The sequence below is a fragment of the Aplidium turbinatum genome, chromosome 17, assembly GCF_918807975.1.
Source record: "Aplidium turbinatum chromosome 17, kaAplTurb1.1, whole genome shotgun sequence".
In the NCBI taxonomy this organism is placed as follows: domain Eukaryota; kingdom Metazoa; phylum Chordata; class Ascidiacea; order Aplousobranchia; family Polyclinidae; genus Aplidium; species Aplidium turbinatum.
This window is the reverse complement of record NC_137488.1, coordinates 5,313,715-5,334,443: the sequence shown is the minus strand read 5'-3', so window position 1 is coordinate 5,334,443 and position 20,729 is coordinate 5,313,715. Positions and strand designations below refer to the sequence as shown.

The window sequence follows — 20,729 nt, the reverse complement described above, 5'->3', positions numbered from 1 at the left end:
TTAAAGCCATTCTTGGAGCAACCACAAGATGTGCGTAAACTTTAAGTGCTCCTGTAATTGAACCTAATTTCTTTACAAGAAAAATTAGCCTAGCCTACCTGCTAATGACTATTTCAACAGCAGTGAAACATCGCAACAAAGAACACAGCTATCCCAATCAAACAGATCGAAGATTAAAAATTTCTTTTTCTGCGAGCTATTCCTTCCACTAGATGCTGCTTAAATGGAGAGCTGCACTTGATATGCGTTGCTCAAGCGCACACCCCGGGAGTCGAACCAAATGCTTCAGTCATCAAAAACGCATACTAATTTGTGTTGTGATGCCTGCAAAACTTCAATTGATCTCAATGATGATTGAAGTCAAGTTGAGTCATTTTGCGCCCCTGAACAGAACGTGAAAATGTGTAGGCCACGCGTTTCAATATTTTAATGTTAAATTTCCAAAAACTGGAGATTGAACCCGGGGCCTCACACATGCAAAGCGTGCAGTCTACCACTGAGCTACATCACCTTTTCCGACGAGGATGGGATTCGAACCCACGCGTGCAGAGCACAATGGATTAGCAGTCCATCGCCTTAACCACTCGGCCACCTCGTCTTACGCAAGGTTGAAACAAAACTATTTTTATTTTTCAGAATAGCTTGCTTGTGCAAACTGAACACTCATCTGTTGACAAAATCTGAGAAGACTTCAAATGCTTAAGTAGGATACAAAGCAGAAGAATTTCATTCAGAAGAAATTTTTTCAATAAAGATGGAAGTGATGTGATCCATAGAGTCGGCTTAAAATTAACAAACTTTGACCGACCTTACACCAATAAAATACACTGAACTGTTGTAGCCTACAACTTACAATAACTCACAATAGTTTGACGTTTTCATAGAAATTTGGGACAAAGAAATCATTTTTTTTGTACCAGTATATTGTTGGAAACGTGGCAGAACACCAGTTTAAGATTTAGGCTTGCAACTTTTAATTTTGATTTTAATATTATGTAACTATCTATTTAAAATAGAATTTCTATGCGTGTTGATAATATCGGAGTTTGCTTTAGTTTAGGCTATTTGTTCGTTTTACAGATTTTTCGAAATTCCGTTTTTTACGATTGGATTACATCCGATTCCATCCGTAAAAGATGTAATCCAACCAAAATCGATTCTTAATCAATTACACTAAGAGGTTAGATTGTCGTGCAAATGCCAGCCAGCACAGCCTGTCTACAAGAAACCATGATAATGATTCTCTAAACATTCCATACTTCTCAAAAACGCTTACTCAACATTCAATAGAATTCACAGGTGCGAAAACATGGAACGAATTTTCTTCTTCAATCAGAAAGACTGATACAAAGTCACTTTTTATTCACAAACTAAAACAACATTTAAGCAAAACGGACACGCAATAGAAAGACAATGTAGAAAGGCTTTCTTGCATTCTTGTGAAGGTTTTAGTGGAAGTCCGAAATTATTTACAAAATATTAGGCTTACCTAACAATCGATTGCTTGTGCTGTACTTTTATGTTTGTAGATATTAACAGCAAACACATTACTCCATAATCAACGAGACACGTCGCAAAAGGGGATGAGAGCTTCGTCAACACCATCAGGACATTATCATCTACCAGCTCATCCATTCCATCACCCACCAGGACAAGAAACAATAACTTAAACTGGATATCGTCCATTACCAGTCGAAGAACAGTCCATTACCAGTCGAAGGACTGGTAATGGACTGTTCTCCGCATGCCATAGCTGGAGTGCGAGACTGTGCTCTGCATGCGAGAGCTGGAGCTAGAAACCGTCGACCACGCTAAGTACCTTGAAATAATAATTGATAAACAGCTCTCATTCGAACCTCTTGCATTGATGCTCTTATATCTAAACTTGCTAGATCTGTTGGTATTTTGTCGAAACTTAAACACTTATTCCTTTCAATGCTCTACTGCAGTTATATTATTCGCTCATACACCCACATATTGTGGAGACGCTCTGGGTGCATCCCTGGCGTCCTCATCACAACTATCAAAAAAAGGCAAATGACATTTATCTGGCATGTCTACCGCAAACGCGGAATTGAACACTCGGCAATGATGGGGCGATTTTCTGGTCAGAGGCACCGGGGACGTCCACGTTTGGAAATCTTCAAAAATCTTTCAACATGGACAAACCAAAATTTTGAAAACCTAATTAGAAGTATGGGTTAGGGTTAGCCTACAATCGATCGTTGTGGAGACTCACGGTAGCCGACGCCTTATTTAGGCATGGCCGATGATGATGATGATGACCCACATATTATGAATGGAATAGCCATTTGGGACTCTACATAGGCCTACAAAGCATATATCGAGAAACTACAAAAGATGCAAAACAAAGCAATACAAATAGTTGCTGGGTTGTGGTCAGAACACGTTACGCCATACTTCAAGCAGGTAAAAGTTTTAAAAATAAAAGACATTTACAAACTAGAGATTGCTAAATCGCTCAACTGACTGCTCATCCACATCAATATTGGAACTGGCAAATTCAATCCACAACACTTCATTGGGCTGTCATTCATTACTACATGTGTGCTTCTCTCTGTTTTTGTTTTATTTTTTGCTAAGTTATTTGTTTTTTTGGGTTTTGTGGCCGTGCTAACTACTGATTAACCTACTGAATAATTTTTCATTCAGGCACGTTTTAAACCTTTCAAGGTTTTGCCACCTTTTCCCGTTCGTTAACGTGCTGGTAGGTTTGTATCGATTTTTGTAGTTAGTATCTTTTTCGTCCCGGACATGTTAATGACGAAAAATAAAATGATTGATTGATTGATAGATGTTCAATCAAAAATGATAATTAATTTGTTCCTCTGTATGCTACTATTACAAGACTTCAACGAAGCATCAAGTATAGTGGAGTAAAAATATGGAACTCAATCTCACTAGACATTAAAAAAAAATCTTTTGACTCATTTAAAAAACTTTACAAAAACTATCTAATTGCAGAATATTAAAGTTGAATACAGTGTAATTTACTAATGTGGAACGATAGCCTACTCTTTAAGCTTTTCATTATTGACTATCAACACCTAACATTGGAACTTGAAATTTTGGCATATCGTAGATGCAAGTTTGTTTCTGTCTTGACTCTTTGTTGTAAGTGTAGATATTTTAGTGTAATGTTTATTAAATGTTTATCATCGACTTGGCTGAGGGTGGCTGCTTGACTCGAAGACCGTCATGATCACTTTGCAGCTTCCCGTTGTGATTTACTTACTTCAAAGATGCAGTGTACATTTGTTATTTTTCTTTATTTTAATTGTGTTCGTTAAAGCGTGCTGCATCATTTAATGATTTTGCTGTTATAATATTGCACAAAAAATAAACCAATCAATCAATCATTCAAAAAAAAAGTGGGGATGTAGCTCAGTGGTAGAGCGCACGCTTCGCATGTGTGAGGCCCCGGGTTCAATCCCCGGCATCTCCAACCTTTTACGTTCGTACTTTTACAACCATGAACACATCAATCATCATGTCATCTTATCTCAAACATCTTCTTCTACGTGTAAGCCTCTGAGGCCCACGGTCTATCCTTTTACCACCTCAAACTTAAGATGTTCCCAGAGGAATGCAATTAGTGTTACAAAGCATTTAGATCAGTGGTTCCCAACCGGGGTGCCGCGGCACCCTGGGGTGCCAATTGCAATGCTCAAGGGTGCCGCGAGATAATTGAGATATTGCAATACTGCGGCCCATTCTTTGTGTTAACTTTAACCCGTTGTGTGGAATTTCTTTATTTCTAACCGAGTTTCAATGCGTATTAAGTTTCGCGTCTCGCAGATATTCCCGGCTCCTTTCTGGAGAGTCGCTTAGTGGGGAAGTCGCTGGCGGTAAGTTGATATTTAATCCGCGGTAAGCCTTTGTTTCCTTGCCCAGGAAAAACAGCGTGAAAGAGATTTTGACTGGTTGCTATTCTTTCCATAAAAACGTTTGAAACGCATCATTATTGCCAGGTTTCATGAATTTATTTTGCAAAGAAATCGAGAAATCCATTTTTACGGGACTCTCATATTGTTTTGAATTTGAAATTAATTGACATTCGTAACGATAGAAATTTAAAGCATATGCACAAGCAGATGCCTCAATACGAGTTCTGGATAAAAATTCAAAATGAATATCCTTGCGTTGGAAAGAAAGCTATTGTGCTTTCGCTGCAGTTTTCCACGTTATACCTATGTGAGAGTGGATTTTCCTTATTTACGAACATAAAAACTAAAAAACGAGAACGACTGCTTTATCGAATGTACCCCCAGATATTAAGGGACTTTGCGCAAGAAGTCAAGCCCAAATTTCACACTGACTTTTGAATGAATACATTTATTTACGCGCGCTATAGGTCTACTGCACAACTCATTCTGTGTTATTTCATACAGTTATTTAAAATACAGAAACCTCATAAAATTGATCCAGTTTTACCAGGGTGCTGCAAACTATTTATCTCTTTGATAGGGTGCCGCAAGGTCAAAAAGGTTGGGAACCACTGATTTAGATAGTCGTAAGCTGCAAATCATACATTCAACTTACAGAATACTTGGACGCGAAACAAAAGCAACAGTGAAAAAGTAGGCTACAGTCCAAGGTACCATCGCCGTACGGGACACGGATTTGTAATCTGCAGGTCGCTGCAGCAGATGTGGTTTATTGACCAATCAGAAGGCAGGATTTAACTCAAAAATTTCGTAGGAAAAACTTTAAGAGATCAGGTTTCTCGCAACAGTATTTGTCGAAATCAAGCTTTTAAAGAATCAGAAGTCGATCGAGTTTAAAAAAAATGCAACAAAAGTTTAGTAAATTAGGTTTGCTTACAAATTTTCAAAAGCTAACTCTTCATATAGTCCACTTGTCAGGTTTATCAAAATGTCTTACTGGCTTGCTTATGCAAATTTCGACATCATGGGCAAACGTTGCGAGTTGTGAGAAACCTGATTTACTAAACATTTTTCCGCGAAATTTGTTTCAACCGCGTTAGGCTAAATCTTGTTTTCTGATTGGTCAAAACACTCCATCTGCTGTAGCGGCCTGCAGAATACAAATACGCGTAGGCCTACGGGATATCAAAGTCAAAATACCACCAAAAGATAGTCAACTTGTGTCAAATTTTATCTGGAGGCTTATTCCGGCTTATTTTGATATTATTTTCTTCATATCTCAGCATTTATACTACCGGTATCCATTTTTTTTTACAAAAAAATTCTTGGAAGGAGCTCGGTGCCCCCCAACTTTTATTTTTATGGATCTGCTACTGAGTGATCGCAGCGATGGGATGGCGCAGCGGATAAGGCGCTCGCTTTCCAATCATGCAATCCTGGTTTGACACCCGGCTTAGGCTGGTTGTTGAAAAACACCGCTCACCTTTACCCAGGGTGTAATAAATTGAATGGGCGTACTGTAGTTGCTGAAGGATAGGCGGCCGAGAGAAAGGAACTGGCCACCCTACTTTAGTTAGTGCCGAAGACTTAGTATAATGAGAACCTTATCTTCTCATCCCCCGATGCTTGGATCAAGTATGGGACTCACCTTTTACTGAGTGATGGTCACATCTGTCTTGCACTCTTGATTAAGGGGCATCAGAAATAAATAATGGATAATGACAGTGAAATGAAAAGTGTGCGACTACCGGAAAAGCACGATTCACTAAGTTGGTAAATCACATAAAACTTTGCTCCTGGAACTTTGCAAACGAAAAACGCAGCCTTAAAATATTAATGCTCACTGAAAAAAATTATTTGAGTGCTAGTGAGTTAGGCCCTTTTGTCGTCCGCTCCGTTAGCTCAGTGGTTACGCGCCCGGCTCAAGATCACGCGGCGCTGGTTCGCTTTCCGGGTGTGCGCTTGAGCAACGCATTTCAGGACTGCTCTCCATTCAGCGACACTTAGTGAATGGAATAATTCTCCGACAACAACACTTCAACAATCGGAAAACTTCACTCTGCCGATCTCAGTAACCGGCCTTGCGTCAAGAGCCTCAACAAGTAGGCCTATACGAAACTGCCAGGAATAACCTATCATGGCTTTGTCAGTCCGAAGATAAAGATTTAAAAACCAAACCAAACATGAACTAGGCTATTGGGTGGTTGTTATTATTAGTGAGTCACACAGACCCAGTTGAGCCTGTTGTTCTTGAAGTGATAAACAACGCGTTCAAAGCACTATAATTCTGACTTTATATTAGCAATATCTGATGTTTTTAGTATCCATCTCTGAGTCCTCTGATGTTCGTTGCATTGTGTCATTGTAGGCAGCTTAAGAGAATCTTCAAATATGTCCAAGCACTGATTTGTGAAACAATTCTTCAACTGGTGAGTCTGTAAAATATTGAAAATAAGAGTAAGGGTGAAGCTTGGTTGTATTTTATAGCATACTCAGCTAACAAATCACCCAATGTAGTTCGGAGCAGGAAGTACTTTGATGTGTTGCTTGGAGCAGCCAACTTAAACAAATTAAAGCAGAGATGACTTCACTTTAAGCTTTTAAGGGTTAGATGCAGCAACAGTGGGACTTTTAAACAGACAATTATGCAAATTGTCCAATTACATATTCGAGAAATAGTTTTTGTTAAGTTCATCTGTTCATCAGTAATCGGCGGTTCAATCAGCAAATTATGGTTGTTACATACGAAAAAAATGTAGTTTACAAAGCGTTGCTTTTTAATCAGAAGACTTTTTAGTTGGTAAGCTGTTGGTGCATTCAACCCTAATGACTTTAAAAATGCGTTAGTGTTGTGACGCAATTTTACGTCACACTAATCAATGCAGAAACTTTTGTTGAACTGCGTCGCGCAAAAGATTAGTAGCTTACTAAATTCAGACTTAACCAATTTTTAAAATACTTTAGAACCCTTGAATGAGAGGTGGACTTGGGAAGGGCCTTTGAGAGGATAAATTGGACCTGGTACAATCCTCCAGCCTCCAATTTAGGACACTTACAAGAAAAACGCACTGCATCCAATCAATTAGAGGTGGTTTATTTTAGTTCCCGGCCCCTTGGAAAGGTGACGATTCCCTAAAATCATCCCAGCACCGGGTCTAAAAGTACCCCCTAGACCTATACCCTGCCAACGCTACTGGACTTGGGCCGTCACTTGTCCATGACGTTGCGCGTGGAATAAAATTTATAGGTGATTGTCAGATAGTGATTGCTAACTAACTTTCATATTTTGATTCCTCATTCAAGGCAACTGCATGATGTGAGTTGCAGCATGTCTTGCATAGGCTAAATCTACAGTAACTTTTGCAGCGATTCATCGTTGTTCTTTTTGAATAAATATCCTACTGTACGTTAATAGTTTTGTTTCCTTTATTGTTAAAGATTACTGATTATACAATTTGAGCAGAGAGGTAACTTTTTAAACTATAAACAAACACAACTCAGCAACAACACTACATTTAACATTATAAAAAAAAAACAATAAGCAAACGTTTTCGGCTAGTCATACAGCCCTTTTCAAGCCTATAAGAAAAATATTTTTAAAAGAATACTAAACAAAAATACAGTATCACAGCAAAAATATGATCAAATCTTATCATTTGGGAAACTTGCTTAACTAGCTCACACAAAATGATAACTGAAAAATTGCGCAGCACAATGGGTCAAGTATTTGAGAGATAAATTAATTAATTGTTCTGAAAAGGACTCAAGCAGATTAGGCAAGATGGACAGAAGCACAGCACAAGATAGTGGAGAGAAGCACAAGACCTGACAATTCAACCAAAAACTGTTAAAAGATAGAAAGCTCCGCCAGCAAATAATTGCCTGTTGAGCCCTAGGTTGAAAGATTTGGTGATCAATGCCTCGTGAATCTTGGTGTCGAACTCGGACAAACACTTACGAACAATTTCGAAAGACTCCAAGGAGGGTTTATTGTTTGAACACGATTGACAGTTTCTAATATGATCTTTAATTGCACTGCTTTTATTAAAATTAGCTTTCCAATGCTTGCCCACTCTCGTCGCCAAATGTTCTTATAGTCTTGAAAAGGGCTGTATGACTAGCCGAAAAAGTTAGCTTATTGTTTTTTGTTTTTATAATGCTAAATGTAGTGTTGTTGCTGAGTTATGTCTGTTTATGATTGCTGATTAGTTTGACAATACAATCTGTAGACGTTTGTGCTGTATCTTTTTCATTCAACAAGGATAATAATTGTGCAGCAAGCTTAAACTAGACCTAGGCTACTTGTTTTCTATCATAGCAGCACTGCAATATTTCTGTTGAACAAAGGTGAGCACCCGCTACTTTTAAAGTAGCGCGCTACCGGCTACCGCTACTAGGACCAAAATATCGCGCGCTACCGCTACTCGCTACCAACTTACAAAAGTAGCGCGCTACCCGCTATCGCTACTCGGACCAAAGTACCGCGCGCTACGGCTATTTCTTCCGCTACTTTTGTCTAAAATAACACTAGAAAACACTCTTCAAGTCCCTTATAGTGACGCAAAAATGACCTTGAAAACGAACGTTATCATTTGTTTACACTGTCATTTTAACGTCGTTATAAAAAACACATTCTAAGGAAATTTATTGTTACGCATCTTTCAAAAACCCGAGCATTTCAAAATGAGAGTCACCAAGTCCTGCCTGCTTTGGTTTAAGCACATCTTTTCCAACAGAGAAAAGTCTCTCCACCGCAGCACTGAAAGGAATGGGGGTGTTGTATTTAATGAAAAGCTCAAGGACTCCTGCCCGTAAAAAAGGCGTCCACAATTGCTGTTTTCTTCTGCACCGACGTTTCACGGGATGGCGTCAACACACAAAAAAATTCATCCTTGGAGTCGTGACTGGTGTTAATGTCACTCTTCTCGGTATCAACCTGGCTTGATGTCTCCCGCAACAGTCGAATTACATCTGTCTTGACTTTTTCTTGCAGTGCGTCAGTATCCTCCATGGAAACATAGTGCAGAAATTGCAGCCACGACGTCTTAAATGAAGGGTGAAGACATGATGCCGTAACGCATTTCATGTCGTTGAAGCACCTGTTGAATCGTTTCTTTTAAATTGAATCGAATCTCATCGATTTCATACCTTGATCGCAGGATCGCAGCTCCACACTAGAAAACGAGATTCCCAACAGACCGAAACTTTGCAACCAAACCGATTATACAGGCTATATAATATAGCTGGTTGACCACGCTAGTGTTGCGAAAAAAACTAGTATTTTTTCACTTAAAGTAGCGGATAGCGGGAGTGCGACTGAAAAAAAGTAGCGCTTCTTCCGCTACCGCTACTTTGGAAAAAATAGCGCCGCTACTGCAGCCGCTACTCCCACTAAAAAGTAGCTCGTTACTGCCCACCTCTGCTGTCGAATAAATAACCTACATACGTTTTTAGTTTAGTTGCAAGATATTAAAAATTATATGTGAATAGGAGTACTTTCACCTCGGTATTGTAATCCCATTCCTGACTTGCTTTAAACTGATCACACTTTTCCATCATTACTGGGCCACCATTCCTTGCAACTTCCAAACAAATTTCATCAGAACGCAGTTTTTTGTTTCCAGTATAAGCCCAAACCTAACAAATATAATGAATTGGAGTCATGTTTAACGTACAGGTAATTATCTCTGATAAAATTGTTAATCAGTGCAAGCAATGTTTATAAAAGATTATTGCTTTCAAAATGAGAATGTTTAAGCTACTGTGTGCTGTATCAGTATTGACATATCGGTTGCTTCGATAGTATTTTGCCATTTCCATTGCCGTTCTTCAGAGATAGAGGTCAGCAGAAGTTCGCCGGCAAAGATGGCAACTTCTGCAAAAAGGTCTTCTTTAAACACTTGTTGGCACTTGTTGGTTTTGTTTGCAAATTTTTCTAGTGTTGTCCAAGTTGTTCAAGTTCATCTGTGAAGCATGATCAATTTGCCTTTTGAAAGCTAACACATCGTTGGAAAGCAACACTTGGTGGCGAAATTGTAGCAGTAGGCTAATGCATATGCCGATTGGACGGTGTTGTGTTCTTGGGACAGCACTTAAGACTGTTTTTTCACAAATTCCGACAATTCAATTCTAGTTAAGACTGCAGTGATAAAATTGTTAGTTATCATCTTTTTGCATGTTGTTTATGAACAAAAGTTTCAAAATTAAACTAAATTTTCAAATTGGGATAATCTTCATCGCTTCTGAATGATTAAATCGTCCTGAAACTCTAGTGCTTATTGCGTACCTTGCGGAGGACAGGAATGATAAGAAAAGAATGAAACAAGTCGTATTTTGCTTGTGTTTGTTTTTTATTCTGCATTGACAATCTCTTTTAAGAATACGTAAGTAATGCAGTAGAAAGATTTTAGTTACCTAACGGATTTATTTCTAGTTAAGGTGTTGCATGACCCCTGGCTGGTGGTCGGTGGACCTAATTGTCATTGACCTAATTGGAAAGACCTAATAGTTGTCATTGACCTAATTGGAAAGACTAAATAGGTGTCAATCAGCGCTGTAGAAACTTTTCAATCATGGAATTCTACATCGGCTCAAATCCTCCAACTCGACGACTTTTACCCTGACTCCTCAAATTTGGTTGTGGTGTGTTTCATTTTTGTTTCTTAACTATTATATTTTTTATCAGAATGAACGATTTACCAACACAGAAAAATATTTTTTAAAGCTTTCTCATGTGTAGTTTCAATTTGTTTTGCAATTTGAATCTCTGACACAGATTTAAACAATAGTGTTTTTTTATTATGTTTTAACTCTGTTTTAATTAAAACAATATTTCATTTCAGATAATTTGAAATATTTTGTTTTTACAAAGTTGTATTTGGTTCCAGAGAATAGTGTTCTCTCAGTCTCACCACACCTGATTGAAGCCCTTGCGTTGGCACCTCAAGGCTCGAACTTTTCCGCCCTTTTTGTGCAAAAAAGAATCCAAACATAAATCCTTTTCTTCGTTTTTAACCTAATAGAAATAAAGACGTTGTTATTCCGATAAAGTTTATGAAAGTAGATTCTATTAAAACTCAACACACAAGTCAATTTTTTCAGTTTCGTGTCAACAAAGTTATTTTGATACGTTGAACTTGCCTAATAGAAAACTTTATTCACATACCTCGCCAAGGGATTGGTAACTTCCAGGAATTTGTGAATCAGGATAAATATTATCAAGATACCACTTGAAGGACTTGCATTGCAAACTTTTTCGAAGTTTCACCCGTTCAGATATGTCTCCAAACGGTTGTTTTAGTGCATCTAAAGCAAAAAAACTGCAATCGACATATCGTACCCTGCATGGCAGTCAACTGTTTTATTGTAATTGAAATTTCGAGTTTCGTAGAGACTAGCTACAACAAAATCGTATTTGCTAACATATTTTGATCTGTTCTTTACCACGTTTGACGTGCGCTTGAGATGCGTTGGCTTATTTTGCGGTAAACAGAGCGTTTGTACTTGCTTTTGCGTTGTTAATGTTCAAAATGTTATTATTTCTCAATACAGTATTGCCTTCCTGGCAGTGATGTACGCTAGGGTGCGGTGAAAAATTAAAATTTTAGAATTTCAACAAAAAGTATGTCTTAAATGGTGGCCCTACACCTAAAAACATGTCTGATGGTGTTTTGGAGTTGTTGCACCCCTAACTGTCCGTGCAACTTTGGAAAGTTAAATGCGGGGGGCCAAAATCATAAAAAATAGCATAACTCATGATCCATGTGTCGTAAAAAGTTAATTTTTGGCTCTGTGGAATCAGAAACACCATGTTTCTATTTGTTCCAAGAGAACTTTTAGCTCTAAGAGCAATAGAATTTAAGTTATGCTCAAATATATAAATTTGAGCCATATTGTGGGCAAAATTGTCACACAATTGACAACAAGTTTGGACAAACCAATGACAAAATTTAAACAAGAACAATTTTCATTTCTGTCATTTGTCAGTGCTTGACTGTTGAGCTTACACTTCAAATTTCGATAATGGAGCACTGGCTTATAGTATACCGGTACTGTAGCCTACAAAACAATGATGCAAAATTGTGTATGATGCGCTCAAATAACTTTGGGACAAGAAACTCTGTAGTTTGGGCTAATAACGGTACTTAAGCTAAGCTCTTTAAATGTTGTCACTTGACTAATCAACGTGTGGGACATTAATCATAAGCAGTGCATCAGTAAACTCAATATGATGTGTTGTCAAATTTATTTTCTAAGAGAGTTTGTTGACAGTAAATTGATGCTTAGTATGAAACTTTTTCATAAGTTTTCTTGATTTGATTCGCTGGCGTATCATGCTATTTCGTTTTTCAAAACCAGCTACTGCTCCAGCAGGGTCTGCTACTATTCGGTGAGTCCGATTCGGTGAGTTCCTAACCCCTAATCCTTAACCTTAACTCCTAACCCCTAATCCTAAAACGGCAATAATAATTAGGTTACGGTACCCGATAATTAAAAAAAAAATTAAAAAATCACCAAATAGGGAGTCGGACTCACCGAATTGGACTCACCGAATCGGACTCACCGAAACGGGCCATTCCGGCTCCAGCAGCTTCAGTAACAAGCTTGACATGTCTCTCTACTCTTTGATTGTGACAGGGATGCTTTAAACTCAAAGGTTTATCATACAGCATGTTTAAATCAGCATCATTTAAGTCCTTGACAGCAGGTGGCTCTGCGATGCTTTCGAGTGCCAAATCAGTAAGTTCATGATATGACTTTGCCTTGACATTAAGTTTTGGTAAAACAAATTTTCGAATTGCTTGGTTGGAATTATCAACATCTTCAACAATCACATCTTTTTCTTTTCGATGCCATCCAGAACCTTTTCCAGAAGTAGAGCCATTTTGTAATGCTCGTATTTTATTTTCACCCAATCTTCGAATATCATCATCCTCTTCACACAACATTGCAAGCAAGATGTTTTCGTGGTGGCCAAAATAAGCATTTCTTTAAAAAGTTTTCAAGGCCTCATCTTGTATTTGCTGATTCGAAAATTTGATACCACGCTCGTCGTCGTCAACATTCTGAAGAAATTCTTGCTGTCATCGGAATCTTGTTGTTCAGTTTGATGTCAAACCAAGAAGAAAAATATACTTTCAAACAAAATTCAGCCAAAACTTTAAGGTTCTTGGATGGTGTTGAAGCTGAAACATATCTTCGAAGAATTCTACATCCAAGAGTTAACCACCGAAAGTGCACGATAGGTCCTACTTCCATAAATCTCAAATCCTCATCCACTTCTCCTAAAATGATGCACCAACAAATTCTATAAGCGTAGATTTCGTCTGAACTTAGATCATCAGTAACGTCATTTGGTAAAGTCGGGAAAGTGGAATATGGAAGTGGCTGAAACTCTGCAATAAGCCATTCGGAAACTGAACCGCCAATTTCTTTTCCAATTGCACCTGAAAAGCTGTCAGAACGTTTTGGGCAACCATCTAGTAAGGATTTAACATGTCGTAATGGCAGTTCATTGTAATGAAGTAAACAAATTACCCATTGCAATGGGCGTTGTAGGTGTCTCTCCAGGTTTACAATACGGCCATTGATACTGCCAGTGTTCACAGCAGTTCCATCAGAACCAATAATTTTCAGTTTATGCTCCAGATCAGTTCCTGACAAGACATTATACAAATTTTCAGCAAGTATTTTTCCTTTACTATTGCTTGTTGTAAAGTGTGTCAAATAAACTTCCTCTGGTTCACCCACAACAACGTAGTGTTCTTCCAATTGTGTAGACATTGAAGTTTTTCCGGTTTGTTCTTTTACCAAGGTTAGAGTTAAATCCTTTCTGCCATCAAAATAAATCGCATCAACCAGCTGAAAAAAGTTCTCTTCGTTTACTCTGACTTCTGTTCTAAACTTTTCTCGTTCTCATGGGCCTGAAATTCGATTTTTACGCGTAACTTAAATTCTATTGCTCTTAGAGTTAAAAGTTTTCTTGGAATAAATAGAAACATGGTGTTTCTGATTCCATAGAGCCAAAAATTAACTTTCTACGACGCATGGATCATGAGTTATGCTATTTTTTATGATTTTGGCCCCCGCATACAACTTTACAAAGTTGCACGGACAGTTAGGGGTGCAACAACTCCAAAACACCATCAGACATATTTTTAGGTGTAGGGCCACCATTTAAGACATATTTTTTGTTGAAATTCTAAAATTTTAATTTTTCACCGCACCCTAAATTGTACGCGTAGCCTATATACAAACAAATATTGACGCCGTCAGCGTAAACGCAAACGTTCGAAAAACCATACGCCGTATGCGTCAACGCAACCTGTAAAAAAAGTTGGCGGCGTCAGCGCACACACTAGCGTAAACTCATTTTGTTTGCTAGTTGCCAAACATTCACACGGAATAAACCACTCGAAACAAACAAGTTTTATTTTGAATTTCCACGAAGAAACACAAGCATCTGAAAGTGTTCATCTGACATTTTGCTGCGTTTTGGTTTCAATATTTCTTGGCCCATTGAAAACATTCTTTCAACTTATCCAAAATTTGGAAAGTTTGATAAAAAAAAATGCAAACAACAGCTAAGACATTAAAAAGTATACGTTGACGCTATACGCTAAAAAAACACGAAAACTTTACGGCGTAGCCTCAAGTGACAACTATCCAAAAAAATGTGGCCGCAAGCGTTAGCGTAAACAAAGAGTCTACGCCGCAAGTCTACAGCGTAGAGTTTGCGGCGTATACGTACATCTCTGCTTCCTGGTAATGTCTTATTGTATCGCTTGTTTTCTAGCAAATTTTATGCTGTCACGCATAAAGTACTCTAGGCCTAGAGCCTCGTTGTGAGGTTGCTTTTGAATAAACAATAGTCTATTAGGTTTACTATTTAAACCTTACCAAAGTTAAAAACTTGAATAGCCTACATGTCACCTACTACACTTCTTCAGGTGTCTTTTTTGAATGGAATTTGAGCAACATTTTTTGAAAATGAGTTACGTAGAGGTAGGTTACTCAGTACGACAGATGATAATGTGAATTGAATAGTTTTAACCTACAGTGTAAAATTGTTTTCTTACTTTGGTTTGTAAGGTAATAGAAATTCTTGTATGAATCCATCCACACTTCTCCAACACGTATGTTGTTTCTGTTGATAATGTTACCAATTCCTCCAGGAAATTTATGTGGAGTAGCTTTGCGAAATACATGGCCAACATGTGAACAGGTCACTATAAGCAAAGTGCCACCGCATTGCCATATCTAAACGTTGAATAGCATAAGTTTTCATAAGCTAATGTTCAACTTTTTTACTTCTTTTAATGGACATACATCTTCCTCCCATGAATGATTTAACTCTTTGCTTCCCCTATTACGGAATACAAACTTTGAATCATTTATTCTTCTTCTTGTTAAATCTGTGTAAAATACTGTATGAGAGATTACTCGAAGCTTAAGGAAATACAACAAATCTTGCTTTTCATGAGCTTTTCTATTTCATCCAGCAATTTAGTTTCTCGATGTGTTATTTGTTGGTGTACGACTAGTTTATTTGTTCACCTAATTTAACATAGCCGTAGCCTAGTAGCGCTACACAGCTTTTTAAAAAAAAACTACAGCTTACCATTTGAGCAATTCATTTTACGTTCCAACAGAGTTTTAAGCAACGCTTACTCGAAAAGATAGCTCTAAATTTTCTCCTCCCCAAATATCCATGCCAGCATCATAAGTTCCAAGATGGACAAAATATTCGCGATCGATGGAAAATAATCCTCCAGACATCACGGGTGTTCTGAAGTTTATCAAGATATCTTGGTAAATTTTGTTCTAAGCTCTTAACAGAAAATGCAAGAAAAGACAATCTTCCTGTCTGCCTTCAGGCATTTCTTTGTGTTTTGCTAAAGACAGGGCCGCATGCGAGAGGTGTCAAATCGGAGCTAGTCGAGCATCGTACCAGGGCATACACCAGCCAGCTTTAAGTGAAGCGATAAGACATTACGATTTAACGAGTTCCTTTGCTCACTTGGCCGCCCCGATAGTTCAGTTGGTTAACACGTAACTTTGTGAACAAACAAGCTGCAAGATCAAGCGACGCTGATTTGACTCTCGAGGCGTGCGCTTGAGCAACGCTCGTTCAGGAGTGATCTCCATTCCGTGGCATCTAATGAATGGAATAATTCCCCGGCAACAACACTTCAACAATCGGAAGCTTCACTCAAACAATCGGTTATTTGGTGTTGCAAATCCTTTCTCCATTGTATATGTGTTCTATTGTGTAACTAAGTTTCTAGATTTTTCTCGTGTTGAAACGACAAATAAAAACACACCCCCTCTCTCTCTGTAAACCTCGGTGACCGGGCCTGTGTCAGTGTTTCAAAGTCTCTACAAGTATGCGAAACTCTCAGGATTAAGCTCTCAAAGAATTCCCAGTCCGAGGATGGAGGTTCAATTAATCAAACAAGGAACTCGTATTCATCATGCTTTAGCATACTATTACATCAGTCCACAAAAATACGCTAATGCAGCGTTATGTATCAATACAAATAAGGAACAAATGGTGAGTTTGAAAGCAACTTCACCTGACCGGAATAGTTCTATCTCCGTGTCTTCGATCCATTTCTCGCTTTGGAACAGGATACCAGCCGAAGTTGAGCTTCCAGTTGAAGCCACCATACGTCATATCCGACCCAGCTGAGTATTCAAAGGTTTGGTCGCTGATCACATCAATAATTGGGCAGACAACTGTTGTCCTGCAATTAAGTACATGAGTTGGTCTGATGACAGGTAAATGAAGAGAAATAAGGTTGACTACAGACTGTTTAAAGAATTTACAGAACGCTGCACTGTTTTACAAACGCTCTGTTTACTCAAAAATAAACCATATAATAATATGAAAGTATTTTGAAAGTTAAAAACCTTGGGTTAGTATTTCGACTTGTTTATGGATCAGTACATGTTCGCATGACGTTGATTGATGAGACTGTTCATGTGAGCATGTTCATGTGTGCCTTCACATGAGTGGAGCTACGACGTGTGACAAAAAAGTAACGGCCTGCATCCGCCACTCTGTTGAACCAATGCCAATCGACAAGCCACTTCATCACCATGCAACACAACGTTTTCAAGCTGAATCATTCCGTTCTTTTGTGACAGGCTTTTTTATAACGTTGTGTTGGTAACTTTTGTAAGAGTTTTGTTAGTCGGTAGCACAAAAATGGAGCAACGAACCAATCGCCAGTTTTTGAAAAAATTGAAGAAGAGTACAACAGAGTGTTTCAAACTTCTTTCGGTTTTTCAATAAGATCTTGAAACGAAGAGACAGAGCTTGTAGTGGAAGACACAGCAGTCATCTAGTTAGACCCAGAAAAGCGCAAACACGTCAAAATCAAAAAGCAAGGTCATGCTGGCCGCATTTTTGAACAAGACGGGTTTGGTTCGTCAATCGTCATGAATTTATGCCTCAGAGTGAGATAGTGAATCGGTGTTTCTACAAGCAGGTGCTTATTTACCTCCAACATCGAGTTCTACACAGCAAGCCAACAATGTGGAGCAGGCCCGCAACCAGCAAATATTTTCGGGGGGGGCATTTAATTTTTATCAAAGAACAAACATTAAAATGATGCATTGTGACATTTTTATGTTAATGTCCACGCCGATTGATAAGGGACAAGAGTGTGTGACACCAGTGGCGTAGCCACAAACAAAAATTGGGGGGGGGGCCAAATATTTGATGAATTGAAGAGAACAACAAAGTGTTTGATTTAAAACATTGCCACCTGATGTGCAGTGACGTATCCTGGTGGGGCAAGGAAAGCAATAAAGCTGGTGGGAAGTTAGAGCGTGCCGAAGGCACGCGTATTCTAGGGGGTCCGGGGACATGCTCCCCCGGACAAATTTTGCAAAATTACACTCAAATAATGGATTATAGCGCTTTCTGGAAACACTTTCAGGGTAATATTTGTATCAAATTTATTAGCAGATAAACAGCTATTAATTTATTAAAGGTAGCTATTACACACGAACGGGCAAAAACTGCGGCTAAAATTAGAGAACACAAAAAACTCAGTTACACAAAACCCAACAGAGTAGCCTAAGCGATTCTGAAATTGCTTCAACAGATCAGTTAAAAGAAGCGTAAATCGCGTAAATTTTGCGCGATTTACGATTTGCAAAATTTATTAGTGTCTTTCTGTGTGCCTAAAACAAGTCCTGGGGGGTGTTAATAGCCAGATGTCTTGAAAAACGATATAAATTTCTACAAATTATATTATATTTTCAACAAAGGGTTCAATAGCCATGGCCCTTTTCGCTCCCCCCCCCCCCCCCCGGTTACGCCTATGTGTGACACTACCATGTTACGGTTCAATGGTCATAACTTATGTCAATCACGTTTTTGTTTAGTACAGCATTAAAAGAAACTAGCCTTTGTAACCTTTTCTCATTTAGCTATGACTACCCGAGGAAGAAAATTACGATATTACAGTAATGTGTTCAGTCGATTACAAATAAAACACAACATCTGTAGGCTACGAACTGCATTGGCACGACTGGAGTCATAAATTAATCAATAACATATATTTACATCACCATAAACAAACAGAAACAGATACATATGAATAAACTCTACACGGTAATTACAAATTACAATCCTGAAACATTTTGTTGGCTCAACAAGCTTTTATGTTTGTAGGCCCAAAGAAGTTGACTTTGCAAATGCAAAATGACATTTTAATTTAGAGCATAATGTCTAACTTTCTACTTGATTTGGCAAGTTCGTTTAACACCAATTCCGCGCTTGAAATTTGAATAACAGATAATGAGGATGCCAGCCTAGTTTATCGAACAAAATCGTTAGAATGGCTTCCAACCAGCGTAGCCTACTTTCGGTTTCGATAGTATGGCTTTACGTGTACGACGTACGTCTACATTTCATACTGCATAGAACGCTTAAAGTTTTTTCAAAAAATTTCGGGGGGGGCAAATGCCCCCAATGCCCCCCCTGGTTGCGGGCCTGATGTGGAGTGACAACTCACGGCTCCGTCACCATGACAAAGCCCCCGCCCACAACGCCATCAGTATGAGAAAGCTTTTAGTCAAAAAACAACTAGCGTCTCTCCACCACCTTCCATAGAAAAGCCTCAAGGAGGAGGAGTTTTCCAACTGCTTCAAGGGATTGCGGGATCGAATGGAAAAATGCATCTCAGAATGGAGCAATTTGGAAATGGTCATTTCGTAAGTTATGAATAAAATTTGTGTTCAAATTTTATAACATTAATTCCATTACTTATTTGTCGCAACTCGTATGACAAACATCCAAAGCATAAAAAAAAAAAATTCTCGTTGAAGTCATTCTGCAATCATTTTGTAATTTTTCTGCAAAAAAAAATTAAAGAAAGTGAAAACTTGGTTGCTATGCCGAGAATCATCTGGTTGCTACCTACCTAATAAGACCCCTTGTAATGCTAATATACTTTTGATTAGATTTTTCTTTCTTGTTCGCAGTGATTAACGTTTGATAAGAAGAGATTAAGTACATAATGAAATCTTTTTGTTGCTTGAATAACGTCTCGGCATACTTGTCCATGGAAATTTCGTGCAGAAGAGGTTCCAGCCATCCTTCATTGCACTCACAGTGAGAGTCAAGAAATGTGATCACTTTGCCTGTGGACAATTCCGCTCCACGCAACCGAGCGCGTATCAGGCCGGATCGTTTCCCCATCCGGACAATGCGAATATGGACAGAAAGCTTCTTCACGTATTCCTCCAACTTTTTGCCCAGAAAGTCTACAAAAATTGTGGTTTAAAATGACATTTTAACACCAAGACTTTTTGGGAAATAGAAAGGGGCCTTAATGCTGAATAAGATAACACCAAGTCCAAATTGAGTAGACCTATCCAAATAGAAAATCAACCATTTTTAATTTGACTCAAGGTCTACAGACGTTAAATCAATGTAAAAAAGATTAATTATCTGTCAAAGTACCTCTTTCACTTGCGTCATCCACAAGGATAATTTCTTCAAGCAAATGACGCGGCGATCTGTTGATGACGCTGTGCACAGTCCGCAGCAATGTTGACCAGGCCTCGTTGTGGAAAATTATTATAACTGACGTGGTAGGTAGCTCTTCGTTGTATTTCTTGTTTTTGCATCTAAAAATGGATTCTTTATTTTTAACTTTTCATTTTATCAAGGCTGTTACTGCAACTTTGAGCGATGAATGACCTATGCAGATTGCAGACTGCAGACCAGTGTACTACAGCGCAACAGAAGAAAAAAATCCGATAGACTTTGGTGCTATGTCGTTTTTTTTCATTGATTGCAATATACAGAGAATGCGAAAACCAACGAATAGTGTAAATTCAATGGTATATTAGTTTTATGTTTTGCATAATTGAATCCTATAAAAGTTAATATTTTCACAGCATTTGTTGTAACCAAGACCAACTGTTTGAAGCTTCTAGGCCTACGTTTGGTGGCCGTGCTTAAATTTACTTTCATCGACGTATCCTTTAAATTTACATCGCATGCACGTTTTAAACTTCTTTGGTTTTGCCGCCGTTTCCTTTTGTTGGTTTTGTTTCTGTAAACTATTGGTAACTTTATCATTGCTGTTGTTTTCCGACAAAGAAAAATAAATTGATTGATTGAACTGAATAATAAGGAACTTACCCATCCATTCGGACATCAAATAGACTTCTGTCTAAAGAAATCATATCCGAGGCCATCAAGTTGAACTGGTTAATTTTAAACATTTCATCTTTCTCTTTCCCATCAGGAATTATTACAGGCTTTCCCATTTCACCGTGACCATCATCATCCTTATT

The 20,729-nt window shown here is 38.3% G+C and overlaps 1 protein-coding gene and 2 non-coding genes across 3 annotated transcripts; 1 reads left to right on the top strand and 2 right to left on the bottom strand.

Annotated features, from left to right (window-relative positions):
* Window positions 1-516: 516 nt before the first annotated feature.
* Window positions 517-598, bottom strand: Trnas-gcu (transfer RNA serine (anticodon GCU)). The gene has a single exon. It is a non-coding gene; the product is annotated as a tRNA-Ser (tRNA).
* Window positions 599-3,394: 2,796 nt separating this feature from the next.
* Window positions 3,395-3,466, top strand: Trnaa-cgc (transfer RNA alanine (anticodon CGC)). The gene has a single exon. It is a non-coding gene; the product is annotated as a tRNA-Ala (tRNA).
* Window positions 3,467-6,130: 2,664 nt separating this feature from the next.
* Window positions 6,131-20,714, bottom strand: LOC145786117 (polypeptide N-acetylgalactosaminyltransferase 1-like). Its single transcript, XM_082597769.1, has 10 exons — window positions 20,575-20,714; window positions 19,888-20,054; window positions 19,481-19,688; window positions 16,484-16,654; window positions 15,579-15,696; window positions 14,987-15,167; window positions 11,074-11,213; window positions 10,825-10,923; window positions 9,411-9,545; window positions 6,131-6,343 (listed from the first exon to the last, which is right to left on the bottom strand). The coding sequence occupies exons 1-10, from the start codon at window positions 20,700-20,702 to the stop codon at window positions 6,188-6,190; spliced, it is 1,503 nt and encodes a 500-aa protein (XP_082453895.1). The 5' UTR covers window positions 20,703-20,714; the 3' UTR covers window positions 6,131-6,187.
* Between the last annotated feature and the right edge of the window lie 15 nt (window positions 20,715-20,729).

What these genes read in the sequence shown, in the direction of transcription:
- LOC145786117 (XM_082597769.1), bottom strand. Translation starts at nt 20,702, where the DNA reads ATGGGAAAGCCTGTAATAATTCCTGATGGGAAAGAGAAAGATGAAATG. An exon ending in GGATGACGCAAGTGAAAGAG is followed by an intron (nt 19,689 to 19,887) that starts GTACTTTGACAG and finishes CAATTTTTGTAG; the next exon opens with ACTTTCTGGGCAAAAAGTTG. An exon ending in AATGGGATTACAATACCGAG is followed by an intron (nt 6,344 to 9,410) that starts GTGAAAGTACTC and finishes AATATTTTACAG; the next exon opens with ACTCACCAGTTGAAGAATTG.